We start from the raw sequence: 17,708 nt of genomic DNA, 5'->3' as shown, positions 1-17,708 counted from the left end.
AAACCTGTTTTACTCGGGGGGGGGGGGGTTTAAACAGAGCGTTTGAAAATAAATTGGATCTGACACAGGACAAGTGCTGAATAAATGGACTGCAAAGGGTTAAAAGAATCAATTGAATTCTTGGATGGGGCTATCAGATACACCCCTTTTCTTTTTCGTCTCCTATCGGTGTCACTCGGCCATTGAAAGGTTTTCTCGGCTTTTTCTGGAGAAAAAACGTCTAGAGACCTCTGCTTTGCCTCTTTTTGATGTGGGACAGAGTCCGACATCGGACTGGAAAGGGAAAATTGTAACGTCGGACCTGGTCCGGCAAAGGGTTAAGCATTGGTGCTCAGTTGGTTACATGATGTTGAATTTATCATGAAATTAAGTTCCTGACTTCTCTTGGGCCAGCTGTGTGATCCACTGGAGATAGCCATCCAGGCATCAGATGATACATGTTGAAAGAATGTATTGTGAACGTGCCAGTACTGAGGGAAGTGGAAATACATGATTTTGTATCTCTTTCTCCCCCTCCCTCCTTCCCTCCATCCCTCCTCCAGCTCTGCCTTTCTGCCCTACATTGAGTCCTGCTTTCAGGGGGTCTACAAGATGCATGATGTGAGTCTATTGGCTTATTGATTTATTAAAGACACACCGTGAATCTGCGTGAGCATGGCTGGAACCAGCTGTGAACTTGTTTTTATAAATTGAATCGTCTCCTATGGTTTTTTACCTTGTTTTTCTCCCCAGTTATTAACTGTCTGAAATAATGTCTGCACGCAACGTACTAACTTTGTTATAAATATTATTTACATTTTATATAGCGCCTTTCATCACAAGGACCTTAAGGCGCTTTGCAGTGTTTTACAATATGAAACAATTTAAAAAGAAAAGAATTCCTATAAAACACATATATAATAAAATAAAAATTGGTTTTCAATGCTGTTTTAAAAGTAGAAAGATTCCCTGCTTTTCAAAAGAAACTCATTTGTTATTACTAAGGGATTTATTAGCTTCCTGGAACCCCTGTAAAGATGTACTGAACCCCCTTCTCTTTGGTGCTGACCCGTTCTCTCTGTTTCATTCTAATCCAGTTTCCCCATGAGAATGTGCGCAAAGCCGCCTATGATGGCATGGGCCAGTTCTGCAGAACTCTGCACAAGGTGTGGAAGGAGAACCCCACAGAGCTCAACAGAGAAGGTACAACTCCCTCCTTCCCTCTGTCTGTCGCAAACACACAACTCTCTCCTCTCTCAGCCCTGCACAGGATCCTCTCGATGGTGTTCCCTGCCTCTGTATTGACTCTCTATCTCTCTCTCTCAGCCCTACACAACCTCCTCTCGATGGTGTTCCCTGCCTATCTCAAGGCAGTGAAGGAGGAGAGGGACAGGCAGGTGGTGATGTCGGTGCTGGAGACCATGAACGAGATGCTGAAGGACTGCGGGGCGGAGGCCATCAGGACACCCGGCCGACTCGACCAGATCTGCAAGGCCATCCGAGACATCCTGCAGAAAAAGGTGAGAGTCTGAGTGTGAGGGGGTCTCCGTCTGAGAAAGTCTGCCTGTCTCAGTGAGAGGTAGAGGCAAACTGTGGTGTGTGTGTGTGTGCACCATTGTTGGTTTTGATCGCTTTCCTCCTCTGCCTCCAGGCGGCCTGTCAGGATGGAGATGACTACGAGGAAGATGACCAGCAGGTAAGAAAACGAACCTAAAATCAGCCCTGGAGGAGAGAGCAGGTAGCCGGGACACAGGCCCACACAGGGGAGGAGGGAGGGAGCCGGGAGCTGGGACACAGGCCCAAACTAGTATGTCAATCCTAAAACTTTTGTCAGTAGTTTACAGTTTCCCAACGTGTTGATTTTTGAAAGCTATGCTTGTTAAATATAGGGTCAGATTTAGGGGTCAGCAGTGCTGTCTGTACCCTAGGGCAGTGTTCCTCAGTTGGCGGCTCCTTCCTTTTGGCCCGTCGCGTTTCAGCTGCCGCTCATTACAGATGCAGGTAATGCCCATCCACTCAAATGCTTCACACTTTCCAGACACTGGTCAAACCAGCAAGATAAATGTTACCTATAGTGATCAACGTTTTGTGTCGTTGCAGTCCTATTTTCTGTTATGAGGAGAGTCTTAAATGAACACCAAAATGGTGTTTTTCTTGTGTATTTATTTCTTGAAGAGTTTACCCTCCTGTTAGGATTCGGGTCTATTTGACCCAACTATAGTTTCCAATTAGCTTAAGTGTTCTTTCTCTTTTCATTTTCTTTATGTTATGACTTTTCCTAAGTTGGGGTGAACAGAATAACAGAAAACAGAACCTTTGAGATGTTTATTTTTTTGTGTACAAATAAGATATTTCTGTTCACTGACCTGTGGCATTTATCTATGTAGATTTGTGTGCAGGAATAAAACAAACTTCTTTAATTTGTTATTATTATTATAATATTTGTATTGTTAGTTCTGAAAATGGCTGCACCTGTCTGGAGATATTTATAAACAAACTAAGTCTTTTTAGGAAAACAGTAGCAATGTGGCCATTGATAAGTGTTCAGGCACAGGAAATTAGCAGAAGAGTCTGTCAAAGATAATTTATTTAGCTTCAAAAAAACCCGTTTGGCACCAGAAAGAAATTTACCTGCATGCCTCTCAAAGATGAGTTTATTTTCCCTTCCGTTTACTGTCATGCTGTGTATTTAATGTAGAAACGTTTCATTTAAACACATTGGACCTAGAACTTGCATGTTTAGACACAGCGCTACACTTTTAATCAGGCACTTAACATGCTTAAACAACATAACCTGTCTTTGGGGTGAGACGTTGTTGTAAGTGACTCTGCAGCTGATGCATAGTTCACACGCCCTAGTCTCGTATCTTGTAAAGCGATTTGTGATGGTGGTCCCCTGTGAAAGTCGCTATATAAATATAAAGATGATGATTATTATTATTATTATAAATCAATCACTAATTGATGCACTTTCATTAGTTAACCTGAATGCTTGCTGCGCAGTTATTTTCAGAACATTTCCGTAAAACAACTAACATGCATTTCAGTGGGATTTGTATAATAATTTGTTCGCAAGATGTTTGAATATTGTCAGAAAAATGTCAGGAAAAAATTTATTTCTGTTTTTATTATTAAATGGCGATCAGACTGTCATTGCAAGTAGTTATTTCTGACATGTATTAGTTTATTGGTGCAAGTGCAGCGTTGCAAAGCTCTGTTACCCTATCTAAAGTCTGATTCCATGACCATTTAAATAACCCCTCAGCAGTACTCCCGTCTCGTGCTCCCTGTGGGCCCCCCTCCCCCAAGGGTTGGACGTTTCCTGTGCTGTGTAAATTTAGTCTGTTTTTGCAACAGCACAGGCTGGTTGTCCATTCTCGTTTTCATTGTATGATTTTATAAATGTGTTGGACACGGTCGTTTTGGCCTCCGACTGATCATGATGCATATAGGGTTATTTGGGGAGGGGGAGTGTTTGGTTAGACGTGAAATATGTGATTGTGTCATATTAGAAAAGAGTTGAGGACAAAGAAAATAGTGGGGAGTCTTTGGCTTGACAAGGCTTTGGTCTTTTATTTAAATGTATTTAAACTAACACAACTGTGCAGTATTACAGTTTATATCCCCTTCAGTCACTGTGTATAGTTGTACCAGGTTACCTTTCCTAGCTATGCATCTGTTTTATAATCCATACAAACCTGTCAACTACCGGGAGTCTCGTGTATTTTGGACTCTTCTCCCGGGACAGATTTTCTCCTGTATTCTGCTGTTAAGCCCCCTTATCAGCAAACCTGTAACGTCTACAAAATTCATGGCCGATGTGCAATTACTGGAATTCCCGTCTGTATAGAGCAGGGTTCAGGACCCAGGGGAGTGCTGGAGGCGAGTTCACATACATGCCCCTGCACCCCCCCACCTGCTCTCGATGTTGTATCTTCAAAAGTTGACAGGTATGAGATTTACAGTTTGCAAAAGTGCCTGTATTTTGAAAACTCAGTGTTGACAGGTATGTGTGCATGTGTATATATATATATATATATACAATAGATAATGTTTTTTTTTCTGAATTATGACAGGGCAACTTCTCTTACTTCATCGACTTCACACAAAGTGTTTTTTAAAATTTCAAAAAGTTAACTTGCGGGGATATTCAGAAGATATCAAAAGCACAACTTGTCTCATTGTAGTGCACCAGATAGCTCTTAAATATATGTATAGTTTTGGTATGAATGCATACAAATTTGTCCTTCATTTCTCATTTGATTTGATGCATGCTCATCAGGACCATTACAATGATACGTGTCAAATCGGGGCCTGCATACCATGTATCGTAACATCTTTTTACAACTATAAAGTGCACACTAAGCATTTCTGTATATTGCAGCTGTACAGGGATGGAAATAATACTCCCATTGCACAGCAGTTTGATCCATTCCTGGTTTCACTGGAATTTAATAATAAGACTCCCGCTGCACAGCAGTTTGATCCATTCCTGGTTTCACTGGAGTTTAATAAGGCGGCGACACACCTGAGCTTGCTACCTAGACACACTGTGGGCTAATCAAGCTGGTAGTAAAACCTGGACTGGATCACACTGCTGTGCATTCGAATTCCCCTCCCTGTTATAGTTGTGTTCATGTTTTGGTTGCTTAAATGAAATCAGTAGCAGCTTGTCTCATTTGCGGGATTAATAATAGTACATTTCAAGCAGTATATTTTGGACAGTTTTGGACTCCAATAATCTCAGACAACGATGTTTAGACCCCCAGCACACTCTTATTGATATGATTGAATCACCACTAGACAATACAGCCGGTCAATAACTACATCAAAAATTAAACCAAAAAACAATCAATTTCATGGAAAACAATATACCTGTATAATAGGTTACTCTTAAACTTAAACTTTAAACTCTCCATAGTTGATTCATTGCATTATACAGCCATGAAATATTCATAGCTGTCTGTGTATGTAGAGCAGTGATTCATATTTGCCCCCCATAAGTTTCAATCTACCTAGTTATAAAAGATAATTCAGAAAGATACCCTTAATTTTGTTTTTAATAAAAATGAAATACGAAAAAAAAAAAATAGGACTTGGCTGGCTTTTTATTGTTTTGAAGAGAAAAAAGATAATTAAAAAAAAGGGAAGTCCGACATCACTGACATGTCACGTAAAACAGAGAGACGGTGTTGTTGTGAGTACTAAGATAACCAACTAGCATGAAAATTTTGTTCTCTTAATATGCTCAGACTGTGGCTGTCAGACGTATATCCCTGCACTTCCTGCCCCGAACGTAGTCCAAATATATTTTGACTGATCCGAATTTCTCAGAAATCGCACCTTTCCCACGATGCAGGGCAGGAACCAGGAACAGAAATCCTCTAGGCACCGGAACAAGGACGTGTTGACCGCCAGGACGGGGAGGAACAAATAGAGTGTGACTCCACACACCGTGGCTTTCATCAAGTCATCTATGTGCGTCGCTGTCCACTCCTCTATCTCCCACGTGGCGCTGCCCTGCGCCCACTCCTCCTCCTCTCTGTGTTTAGGGTTCAACTGGCTCGCCGTCTCGTTGCTCCGCTCGCCCTCATGCGGCCGGCTGCAAGTCCCGTATTGTTGGAAGCTGGCGTGCAACAGGAGGAACGTCCCGCAAAGCAGCAGCGTGGTCAGAAGCAGCTGGTAATCGTGAGGCCAGAACGTGGAGCTGAAGTCCGGGATGCAGTTGGTGATGCTGCCTCCTCCCGGAGAGAGCAGGAAGCAGTGCTCGATCCGGTCCACCTCGGCCAGAATGAAGCGGTTGCTGTAGGAAGCCGCGATAACCCAGGAGAGGAGAGCGGAGAGGGAGCTGGGGACCTGCAGCAGGAAGCTGCAGCAAGTCTGCCCACCGCTGTTAGACTCCTCCTCCACCTCCTTGGCGGATGGCTTTTCCCTTTCTTTTTCGTTTCTCACTTGCGGGTGTGGGAGTGGCCAGATGAGGCGACACAGCGTCTCCGTAACGATGAGGGGCACGGCCAGCAGCAGCAGGGTTCCGTAGGTGTGGCTCAGGAAGGACAGGAAGCGAAGCGCGATGATGTCTGAGCGTGTGGGTATACTGGACAGGAAGGGGGAGAACAGCCAGAACAGGGTGAGGAACCCTGGAAGATAAACCAGATATTAATTTTATTATTTTTTTTTTTTTCTAATTTACAATCTGTTTCACCCCCCCCCCCAATAGTCATTTTTCAAATGACTCCTACCTCTTCAGAAGATGTGTGAGTGGTGTGTCTAATTCAGTTCCTACTAAAAGCTGGAGTGGCTTAAAATGCTATGCAAAGGGAGTCTTTAGAATCTGGTGTTGTATTGTGGCTGGCTGTATGTCTGTCAGTATGTTGCACTTCCATTTTTCCACCTACAGCTGTGGCCAAAAGTATTGCATCCTATCGAATTAACTAATTTTGCGTCAGAGTCCAGTGAAAGCTGCTGAATAATTTTCCCTTGTTAACATTGAATTGCACCCCCCCTTTATATAGAATGAACTCCCTCAGCTTCATAGAGTCCAGTGAAAGCTGCTGAATAATGTTCCCTTGTTAACATATTGAATTGCACCCCCTCTATATAGAATGAACTCCCTCAGCTTCATAGAGTCCAGTGAAAGCTGCTGAATAATGTTCCCTTGTTAACATATTGAATTGCACCCCCTCTATATAGAATGAACTCCCTCAGCTTCATAGAGTCCAGTGAAAGCTGCTGAATAATGTTCCCTTGTTAACATATTGAATTGCACCCCCTCTATATAGAATGAACTCCCTCAGCTTCATAGAGTCCAGTGAAAGCTGCTGAATAATGTTCCCTTGTTAACATATTGAATTGCACCCCCTCTATATAGAATGAACTCCCTCAGCTTCATAGAGTCCAGTGAAAGCTGCTGAATAATGTTCCCTTGTTAACATATTGAATTGCACCCCCTCTATATAGAATGAACTCCCTCAGCTTCATAGAGTCCAGTGAAAGCTGCTGAATAATGTTCCCTTGTTAACATATTGAATTGCACCCCCTCTATATAGAATGAACTCCCTCAGCTTCATAGAGTCCAGTGAAAGCTGCTGAATAATGTTCCCTTGTTAACATATTTTGCACCCCCTCTATATAGAATGAACTCCCTCAGCTTCATAGAGGCTGAATAATGTTCCCATTGTTTAACATGACAATGCATACCCTGTATAGTTTTCCAGCTTCAGGATATAAAAGCTATCTAATGTATATTCCCTTGGTATACATATTATATATATATATATATATATATATATATATATATATATATATATCACACACCAGCGCTTTTGTGTATATATATATATATATATATTTATATATATATATATATATATATATATATATATATATATATATTATATATTTATTTATTTATTTTTTTCCTGTACTGCTATTGTCTTCCAGTAGACACTTCTTGCATGTCATTTTGTACTTTCTTTGATTACATGATGTTAAATAAATAAATTTGGTTCCGATAGTGTTTTATACATTTTTTTTTTTTTTTTTTTTAAATGATGTCTCAATCCTAAAATTCTAGGTGATGCAAAACTTTTGGCCACAGCTGTACACAGTCACATTGATTTTTCTGTATTCTGTTGCCTTTAAACAACAAAATAATTGAAGTCTCACCTGTCATGGTGAAGTCTGTGAACACCACTAGGATGTTACAGTAGTTTGCGATTGAATTAACAGGGCTGGTGAGTTTGGGTGAGGTGAAGAAATTGAGAATGTTTTTAAACAATCCCAGACCCACGGTGGCTGACATAACATCCAGCATTGCGGTGAGCTAAACAAAGAGAAAAAGAGAGAGAGAAAGGGTTAATTTGTTTTAAACAAACTCTGATTGCTTACTTTCAAGTCCTCTTTAATCTGATCGGACTAAAAAACAAAATAGGAATCCAGCTCGTGCAGTCTTAATCTGATTTGTGAAGAAAAAATGGAACTGGAAATAACCAAATATGCTAGCCAGAGGCGGCTCTCAACTACCTCTCTCAAATAATTTGAAAGGCTTCCAAAACTACCTGAAATAGGGTGTAAAGTGAGATTCAAGCAAGAGCCAGAAAGTCTATTGAAATGTTGTATATATATTTATTTATTTTTTTATACACACACTGCTGTACAAAAGTCTTAGAGAAACATTCTCTGTAATTGATAAACCCAGGACTGCAAGACCCAAAAAGCTGCCTATCAAGGATGAGCGATACTTGAAGATAATAATCTTAAGGAATAGAAAGAAGACAAGCGTTGAATTGACAACAGAGCTGGCAGAAGAGCTTGTTCATTTCGTGGAGAAAACGGCATTGAGCAAACCCTCTGAGGTAATAAACAAAAGTACGAGGCTTTAAACGAACCAGCCAGGGAGAACGAGTCCGCTTTCACTGTAAACAGCTTTAAATCAGCGTCTCATCAAGCTCAAGCCAGTTTAACAACTCAGTCCAGTTTTGTATGGTTGAATGTCGCTCATGGCACTTGTTCAGATATAAAGATGGGGCGTTGGCGCTAAACTAGAGAATGCATGTTTAAATGTTGTAGTGCAGGTCTAAAATTAATATTACATATCTTACATCTCATCATGAGCAGGCACGGTAGTGGCTTTCAAAGTTAAATAGTGCATTTGTCATCCGCAAAGCTCAGCAATATTTAATGCACTCAGCAATCATAAAAAAAGCAAGAGGAAGAGCTTGTCAGAAAAGAGCTTGTCAAAGGAAGAGCTTGTCAGAAAAGAATCTTTGCAAAAATGTGACCTTTTTTGTTTTTTATGTGAGGTTTTTGGTGAAATCATGTCAGTTATTGTATTTTACTTTATAATAACTGAATATGTTTTATTTAAAATGCGTAACACACAGTATAAACGGAAATAATGGTAAAACACCATTTTTTAATAGTTTAATAGATCGACAAATTGCACAGAAGCTGCGTAGGCAATGTTCTATCCCTTATTCTTGTGTATTTTGCTGCCTTCAGCTGCTGTAATGCACAGCACTGCTAGTATTTCAAATGTCTTGCTCTCGTAAACATGTCTGGATTTACGGTACATCTTGCGGCTCACGACAATGTGGAATTTGGTATGCGGCTTGTAGGGTCAGGAAGTTTGGCCCTGTGATATTTTAGCTTTAAAAACAAACATGTTTATAAAACCCCCCTCCCCTCCCCTCATGCTGTCCCTTTCCACTTTTATGAAAGTTGCCCACTCTCATGGCCTCGTGTCTGGTGTGACCTGTCCTCGCAGGAGCTCACTTTCCAAATCGCTCTCTGCGCCAGACTCTGTAAGGAGATTAGTAGCCCACTGTGCACCTTACCATTATCTCCCCCAAATAACCTCCCCTGCCCAATACTAATACATTTATTAAAAAAAAAAAAATGCAATTATACAATTAGATACAATTACGTGCATTATGAGGGGAGATAACTCGGTTAAAAAAATAAGCGAAGTAGTTTTTTTAAATCTGAAATAAAAGATCAGTATAATGTTAGTAATGTTTTTTTTGGGGGGGAAGAGAAATGAATTTTTAATTTATTTTTCGGAGATGTAAATGTAGATTGCAATGTAATATGGTTTGACATACGTAACAAAGATTGTTGTTGGGGATATAGTATAAATCAGTTTTGTTTGGTGTGTGTGTGTGTGGTGGTTTTTTTTTTTTTTTTTTTTTTTTTTTTTGTAGTGTTGGAGTAAAACCGTATGATAATATTGATGCATCGTGGGTGTTTTGGGAGCCTTGGTAAGGACAGTGTCACAGGCAAGGCTGTTGCCCCCCTCCCCCCCAGGGAGTAGACCCAGAGATGGAAGCTGCAAGTTAAAACATGCTCATTAGTGGTTAAATAAGTAATAAAACAGTAAACAAAAGACTGGAATAAAACAAACAAACAAAACAAATATTTGAAGTACCCTGTGGTTTCAGGCTAAGCCGAAGCATTCAATAAAACACGGCTTCATAAACTGCCCTAAACAACTCTGTCACATCGGAGACATTTTTATTACACGGACATAATGAAATTGAAACCACCAACCAAATCCTGACCTGTAAGAACTACTCAGTGATCGATAATAACGTGAAATAATGACAAGGTGGTGCGTCCTGCAGCACTGAGTGAGTAAGTCCAATAGCAGTGAAGTGGTTAAAAGCACCCTTTTAAAACATCTGCTCCATTCACTGTGTGTATAATTGCACCGTGTTACATTTCCTAGCTGTCTTTTATAATGCGTATGTTTTTCGTGGCCAAAGGGGATATTTAAGACACCTTTTCAAAATCGAAGATAAGTCGCAATTTTTTTTTTTTTTTAAATAAATACATTATCTAAATATTTAATGAATTACTTTTACATGCAATGCAATCATTTATTGTCCAAATAAGTAAAAAATGCCCAATCCCATTATTTTTGTTTCCCTCTATCCACCTGCAAGAGCCTTTCTGTAGTTTAGTATAAATATAACTTTAGTTATATGTTCTAGAACCGACAGTATTTTGAAGGTCATATTCTACGATACGCTACCCAATACAGTGGTGTCTATATACAGTTGTAATCTAGTGTGCTGGCATTGTGTGCTGAGCAGAGCCTCGCTGTACTGTACACATCAACACTATAAGTCCATAAAAACTACAGCGACTGCCCAAGGTATAAAGTTTATTACAGTTGCAATTTTTCCATTAATTTGTGCTGAGGAATCCTTTCGGCAGGGTCTTCAGGCATGATTGAGGTTTGATTTGAGACTCTGGTTGCAGCTGTAGTTCGGCTGAAGCTCTAGTTTTTGAGCAAGCCTGCATAGATCCGGCTTGTGAGGAGCGTGTCTGGACAAGAGCAGTGCACAACACACACAAAACCCCCAATTTGAAAAAAGTGTCCACTTACCTTTTTCTGCAGGTATATATCAAATACAAGTCAACACCTTTGCATTGTCTAGGTGTCTCTCGCTCTTGCTCTCTATCTCTCGAATTGGGAGTTTTTGTCTATCTGTTCTCTTTCCCTTCTTTTAAACTGTCTCCTCTCTCTCTCTCTCTTCCTGAATTGGGTGTGTCTCCCATCTACCTTTGCAGAACAGTGTACATTCCCCATGCTGACTGGAAATGATATTTGCACCGCTCGTCCTGTTACCAACTGGAAAAACTAGTTTGTGTGTGAGCGGCAGCTGATGTATTTAAAAAAAAAAAAAAAAAAAAAAAAAAAACACTACCTGAACGATGACGGATGTCAGTATTTTAAAAAATAATAATAATAATTGCAGTCGAATCCACTACCAAAGAAGTAGAGCTGTGTAAAGAGCAAAACACAAAAGAAATACCATGCAAGTGGTTTTTGGAATGGGATAGTAATGACACTTGTACCTTGGAAGTAATATTAATGAGTCAATTAGCAGACTCTTTTATCCAGAGCGACTTGCAGAGACTAGGGGGAGTGAACTCTGCATCATCAACAACTGCTGCTGCTGCAGAGTCTCTTCCAATAGGACCTCGTTTGTTTGACGTCTCATCCGTAGGACGGAGCCCAAGGAGGTGAAGTGACTTGCTCAGTCACACAATGGGTGAGCAATAAGTAAAACAACTATCTGAACTGAATTTATTGTATTATTTAACCATGTAATCAAAGAAACCACAAAATGATTTCGCAAGAAAGTCTATAGTAGCAGTCAAGTAGTATTTCATGTTAGATTTCGAAATGTCACGTTTTTCCAGTCAGTTTTTTACCATGTGAAGTATCTGGGAAAACTACAAAGCGCTGGTGTGCAATTCAATATGTTAACAAGGGAACATTATTCAGCAGCTTTCACTGGACTCTATGAAGCTGAGGGAGTTCATTCTATATAGAGGGGGTGCAATTCAATATGTTAACAAGGGAACATTATTCAGCAGCTTTCACTGGACTCTATGAAGCTGAGGGAGTTCATTCTATATAGAGGGGGGTGCAATTCAATATGTTAACAAGGGAACATTATTCAGCAGCTTTCATTGGACTCTATAAAGCTGAGTGAGTTCATTCTATATAGAGGGGGTGCAATTCAATATGTTAACAAGGGAACATTATTCAGCAGCTTTCACTGGACTCTATGAAGCTGAGGGAGTTCATTCTATATAGAGGGGGTGCAATTCAATATGTTAACAAGGGAACATTATTCAGCAGCTTTCACTGGACTCTATGAAGCTGAGGGAGTTCATTCTATATAGAGGGGGTGCAATTCAATATGTTAACAAGGGAACATTATTCAGCAGCTTTCATTGGACTATGACGCAACATCAGTTCATTCTGTAGGGCGATGGAACAGTTCTGGCCAAATTGTGAAGCTGTTGAGGAAAACTGATGTTGAATTCCTAAAAACAGCTGGCCTGCAGGCGCTGTATAGTTCGTTTTTGATTACACAGGGTTTCTCAAGCTGGCAAAAATTATCATAAAGGCTGTCTCAGCATGAAGCGTACACGCCGCAAACCATTCAACTCGCCACCGGAAACACCTTCCACCAGACAAAGGATTACTCCTTGCTTTTATACATATGGCCACTCTGCAATTAGCATCAATTACCTAACTGGGGGGAATGGCCAAACCTGTGTTTTTTATAGACTGTGTTTTGTACTTTGCAGGACACAACTTAGCCCTCTGTGATTTAGACCAGTGATTCTGAACCCCGGTCCCGGGACTCTGTGTCTGCTGGTTTCAATTCCAACCGAGCTCTCAGTTACTTAACTAGACCCTTAATTGACCTGATCATTTGCTTAATTAGACCTTTTTTTAAATTGTTTTCAGCTCTTAAACAGTTGCAGAGTTCCAGTTATAAGACTTGAAATCTGCAGCTTGTAAGATCTAAAAACAATTTAAAAAAAATCTAATTAAGCAAATGATCAGTTTCAGTGAAGGTGTCTAGTTCAGTAATTGAGCGCTTAGTTGGAATGGAAATCACCCAGCGGTTACCCAGGACCGCGGCTGGGAAGCGCTAGTATAGACCATCTGCACGTGGATAGCAATGGAAGTGTTTTGAAATTGCTGGAACTGTTGTCCAACTGAGACAATGTCATGGCCACTCATTTGTAGGGATCTACAGAATTTGTGAAATTCACCTAGGGGCTGATGCATACTGGACTAGTACAGAGAGAGAAAATAAAATAAACCCTGTTGATTTAAATGAACTACTTAGTACACGCTGCAGAGTATATCTCTTAATTCTGTAGATAGTGTTTATTATTTTTATCCCTGTGTGCATTGCACTTGGGCAAATGAAACAAGAAAACAAACATCCTTAGACAAATACCAAATAGTCTTCCAAAGTGGTTAAGTTTCTTATTTACTGTTCACATGATAGCGATGTTTAATCAGCCTATCGGTGCATCTGTCCTGGCTTTCCTGTGAGTTTTACTGTACAGTAGGGGGCGGGGACAAAGTCAGTGCTACATTTGTTATTTTGATTTTAGATTGCAAAAGTCTAGAATCTGAAATCTAAAATGTACATATTTTTCCCAGGTAAGATCTGGAATAAAATGTTATTTGAATTAAACACATGTGTAATATTTAGGTTGCTGTTTGATGTGTTATTTTATTGTGCGTGTATAAAATACGTAGCTTGTCAAATAACCGCAGAGACAGGTTTGGTAGCACACTCGTCAGAAATCTCTTATGTGGTCATCTTATAATTAAAGAAAGTGATCCACTCCAGATGTCATGTTCATTCAATAAAACTATTTAAAAAACATTTTTAAAACATCAATCTTAGTAGAGAAATAAAAAATTGTTTTAGTATAAAATGCATGTCTAAAAAAAAGTGAGTTTTTTAATCTTGATTTCTAATATGAGACGGTAGTTTATTCTGCAATCTGGGAGCATTGCAACTGAAAGCTCTTTCTATTTTCCTTTTTGTTAATCTTTGGGAGGGACAGAAGACCAGAATCAGCCGACCTCAAAGCACGTCTCGGTACAAAAGCTCTTTTAATAATCAGTTGCCTGGTTGCGGTTTCATGTAACACGTATGATGGTGGACAAACGTGTGTGAGTACTGCTGTGTTAAAAAAAAAAAAAAAGTGGTTAAAGTGAACAATGCATTTAAAAAATGTAGAACAGCGAAAAACAAGTACGGTTCAGGGTGAAGGAACGGGAGAGAGAGGATTAAGAATCAAAAATAACAATTGCGATACTTGTTTGTCTTCTCACTCCCTGTTTGTTTAGTTGGTGTCAGTTTTGTGTTTGATTTCGCTTTGGGTTCAACTTATTTGTTTTTGTCAAACCCTTTTTATTTATTTATTTTTTTAATTAAAGCGCCACAGCGCTTTCATTCACCAGCCATCTGCAATGTTTGTGTTTCTCTTCCGGCTCTGACATCACCACAGGGGAGTTATGTGGTCACTAGTTTTTTTTATTTCTGTTTTTAGAGAACTGGCAAATTCTTGTTTGAGAGCCCCTAAATCAAAACTTCTGTCTTATCCGAGCTGAGCTGCAACAAATTGAGACAGCCAGATTTTGACATTATTCACACACTCGATTAAATCAGAGACCGCAGAGGTGTCGCCAGCATAGCTGTGAAAATGTACGCTGTGTTTATGAAATATCTCCCCCAGCGGTAGCATGTATAAAGAGAATATGGGACCAAGCATTGAACCCTGGGGAACGCCACAGTTATTGTAGATAATCCTGATGCTGAATCTCCCAAGGAAACACAGTTCTGTTAGTAAGATATGATTTTAAACTAGTTTAGTACAGCTCCAGACAACAAGATCCAGTTTAAGACGATCCACTAAAACGTTATGCTCAGCAGTATAAACTGCTACACTTTGGCTCTGTTTCCATTCTGGTTTTATTGGATCAGAGTCTGCATTTACCAGTAAGTCATTTACAACTCTAACTATGAGCAGGTCGAAAACCCGATTTCTTTGAAACTTTACAGTTATCAAGAAACATACTAAGCTGATTGGCTACCAACTTCACCAAGATCTTGGCTGTAAAAGATAAATCAGAGGTGTAAAACTGTAGCGTCTTGTGACAAGTTTGGCTTTGTGGCGACATCAGAACCGGAGGAGACAGTATACGGTTTTGGTGAGTGAATGTGCGGTTTAAAACACTTGCACACAAAAATAAAACCGACCAAAACAAAGCGAGCACTAAATCAAGCCAGTGTTGTATTTTATTTTCAGTTCTTGTTGTCTTGTTCCACCTCTGAACACTCAGAGTGAAAGGTGTCTGCCTCTTTTACACAGCTCGGCCTGGCTCAATTGCTCGCTAAATCATTCAGTTGAATCACGGTACAGTCTGCCTGTTAGCTAATTGTGCCCTCCCCGTGCCCCCATACTAATACCCATTTTAATCTGCACGTGGCGTGATTGTGCAATCCTAAATACAATTATACACTTTCTATCACCTGTGCTTCACAACCCACACTGCGTGCAGCACTACACACGTGCATGTAAACATAAAATATGCACAGGAAGGGGCTCCCGAGTGGCGCATCCGGTAATGGAGTGCAGGATGCACCCGATAGTGTGAACAGGTTCGAGTCCAGGAATGCTGCAGCTCTCCGTCTGCTTTCTGGTTTACGATCTTTTCTTTCGCCGCATGTCAGCCCTTGCCCAAGGTGAGGTTCATTTAAAATATACTTTTTTTTTTTTTAAACTGGGGACACTGTAATTTAAAAGCGCTGTTGCCAAGGGCCAAAATACAGACAAAACCAGCACTGCTTAAGGGAGGCATTTAACCTTCACTAAAACGGTGTGCACACATTTACAAAAATGCAGTATATCCACTCGCCAAAACACCAAGGATTGCTCCTCTCCTTTAGCCCATGTGACTGGAGCCTCAGACTGGAGTTAATCGTTCAGTTTTCAGCACCAGCTTCAGGGCTTCCACAAAGCCATACTAACACACTGCACTCTTCATCTGTAAAGGCAGCTTAATCTCAAAAAGAATAACCAAATGATATAGTAGGATCTAACCTTGACACTTTTTGAACAAATAAGCCATGTGCATAGGCCCTTTTTAACATGCTGAGTGTAATCAAACACACATTTAGCATCTTATTCCACATCAGCCTGGATATCAAAATCTCCATGGAAAAGCACCCTATGGAGTTGAGCAAATGACAGGAAATTGTCGAATGTTTAGCCAGAGTGTATATGTGAGGTTGTGTGGTCCAGTGGTTAAAGAAACAGGCTTGTAACCAGGTAAACATAGCATGTCAAGATTGTGATTTATAATAAAAAAATTTTTGATTTAATATAAATAAATTTATTTGATCGAGATAAGTGACGTTATTAAAGGACGCCCTTAAATATTTGCACAGTGGCAACTTTATATTAAGTAAATCTGTCTTGGCTGTGTTTGGAAAGTCAACAGCTACCAGCACTACAAAGGTCGTTTCTTAGTGGGGAAAAAAAAAAAAAAAAAAAAAAAGATTACCAGTAAAAACTGTGATACAACGCTCTGCTTAATTCCACAAACATGTCTCTCTATTTGTGTTAATCTGTTGTTTAATCCAGGCTTTGCACCTGCTTACTTACTGAGCGAACTTGTAACGCCAGGCTCTTGAGATCCTACCACTTCCCCCACTCACTGACAAAACTATCTGAACATTATTTTACTCCAGTCAGCACTCGCATATCCCAGCCTATGAAAACTTAATTTCAGTGACGGTTAGAGAGTGTGACGCATATCTGATTTTCATTTTGACCGCGTTCCTGCCCTTGTCCATTTTTCAGAGAACACAAAGAAAGATTGCATTTAAAAAATTTAAAACGGCAAAAAACAAAGACATGCATTAACAAAAACCCCTGAAAACGTAATGAAAAACAACATGCTGTTCAAACTATTTGTCGTATTAGATATTTAAAGTAAGGCAAGTTTATTTCTCTGTTAAATGCTCCTGGCTATAATGTTCTGCTGTCCAGCTGTACAGAATTCCCGGGGAGAGAGAGATACTGTATATTTTTTCTAAGTTGTTTTTATTTTTAATCTGAAAGCACGTCATTTTCCAGTTCAGGTGTTTTGTCATGTGCTTCAGTTTAGTTGGCAACAGTTTTTTTTTTTTTTTTTTTTACAGTGGTAAATCACAGTGTTAGGTTCTATCAACACAAACACATAACAGCAGTTAATCTCTTGTGGTTTGGGCAGGTAATGCCCGTGGCACAGTCGCAGCCACTCCCCAAGGGCATAAGACGACAGTCACTCAAACCTACGTGTACTGTGCACTCGGCTGTGGTTGTTCGTTAGTCCCTCAGCAGCCTTGTGCTCTGGGCAAAGCCGGCAGCTCAGTTGCTCCTTCCCCGTCCTCCTCATCTTCTCCTTCACCCCTTCCCTAAGAAAAGGAAGATGAGGCAGGAGGCTCTGTGTTCCAGTGGTTAAAGAAACAGGCTTGTAACCAGCAGGTCCCTGGTTCAAATCCCAGCTCAGCCACTGACTCACTGTGTGTGACCCTGAGCAAGTCACCGAAACTCCTTGTGCTGTGTCTTTGGGGTGAGACATTGCAAGTGACTCTGCAGCTGATGCATAGCTCACATACCCTAGTCTTGTATCTTGCAAAGTGCTCTGTGATGGTGCTCCACTGTGAAAGGCGCTATATAAAAGTAAAGATTATAAGAAAGAGCTGCCAGTCTCGTAGATTTCTAAAAAAAAAAAAAAAAAAAAAAAAAAAAAAAAGTGTTTCATAAAATGCTTCCCAGTTCGTACAAGTTCCAATTGGGATTCAAAAATCTCAACAGTTTCACAATTTATCTTTGAACCCAAAAAG

General features: G+C 40.1%; 2 protein-coding genes across 2 annotated transcripts in view; one reads left to right on the top strand and one right to left on the bottom strand.

Moving 5' to 3' along the window:
• ipo4 (importin 4) overlaps nt 1–17,708 on the top strand; it is a 37,617-nt gene that overhangs the window by 16,001 nt on the left and 3,908 nt on the right. Inside the window, exons 21-24 of the mRNA XM_041236799.1 lie at nt 543–600; nt 1,077–1,182; nt 1,306–1,499; nt 1,631–1,675. Of these exons, the coding sequence (XP_041092733.1) occupies nt 543–600; nt 1,077–1,182; nt 1,306–1,499; nt 1,631–1,675 (403 nt within the window). The remainder of the gene's footprint in view (nt 1–542; nt 601–1,076; nt 1,183–1,305; nt 1,500–1,630; nt 1,676–17,708) is intronic.
• LOC121305300 lies at nt 4,865–11,112 on the bottom strand. Its single transcript, XM_041236895.1, has 3 exons — nt 10,868–11,112; nt 7,645–7,801; nt 4,865–6,116 (listed from the first exon to the last, which is right to left on the bottom strand). The coding sequence occupies exons 2-3, from the start codon at nt 7,790–7,792 to the stop codon at nt 5,242–5,244; spliced, it is 1,023 nt and encodes a 340-aa protein (XP_041092829.1). The 5' UTR covers nt 7,793–7,801; nt 10,868–11,112; the 3' UTR covers nt 4,865–5,241.

This window comes from Polyodon spathula, chromosome 42 (genome assembly GCF_017654505.1).
Source record: "Polyodon spathula isolate WHYD16114869_AA chromosome 42, ASM1765450v1, whole genome shotgun sequence".
Taxonomy (NCBI): Eukaryota; Metazoa; Chordata; class Actinopteri; order Acipenseriformes; family Polyodontidae; genus Polyodon; species Polyodon spathula.
Note: the sequence above shows the minus strand (reverse complement) of the source record. Positions and strands in the feature narration are given on the sequence as shown.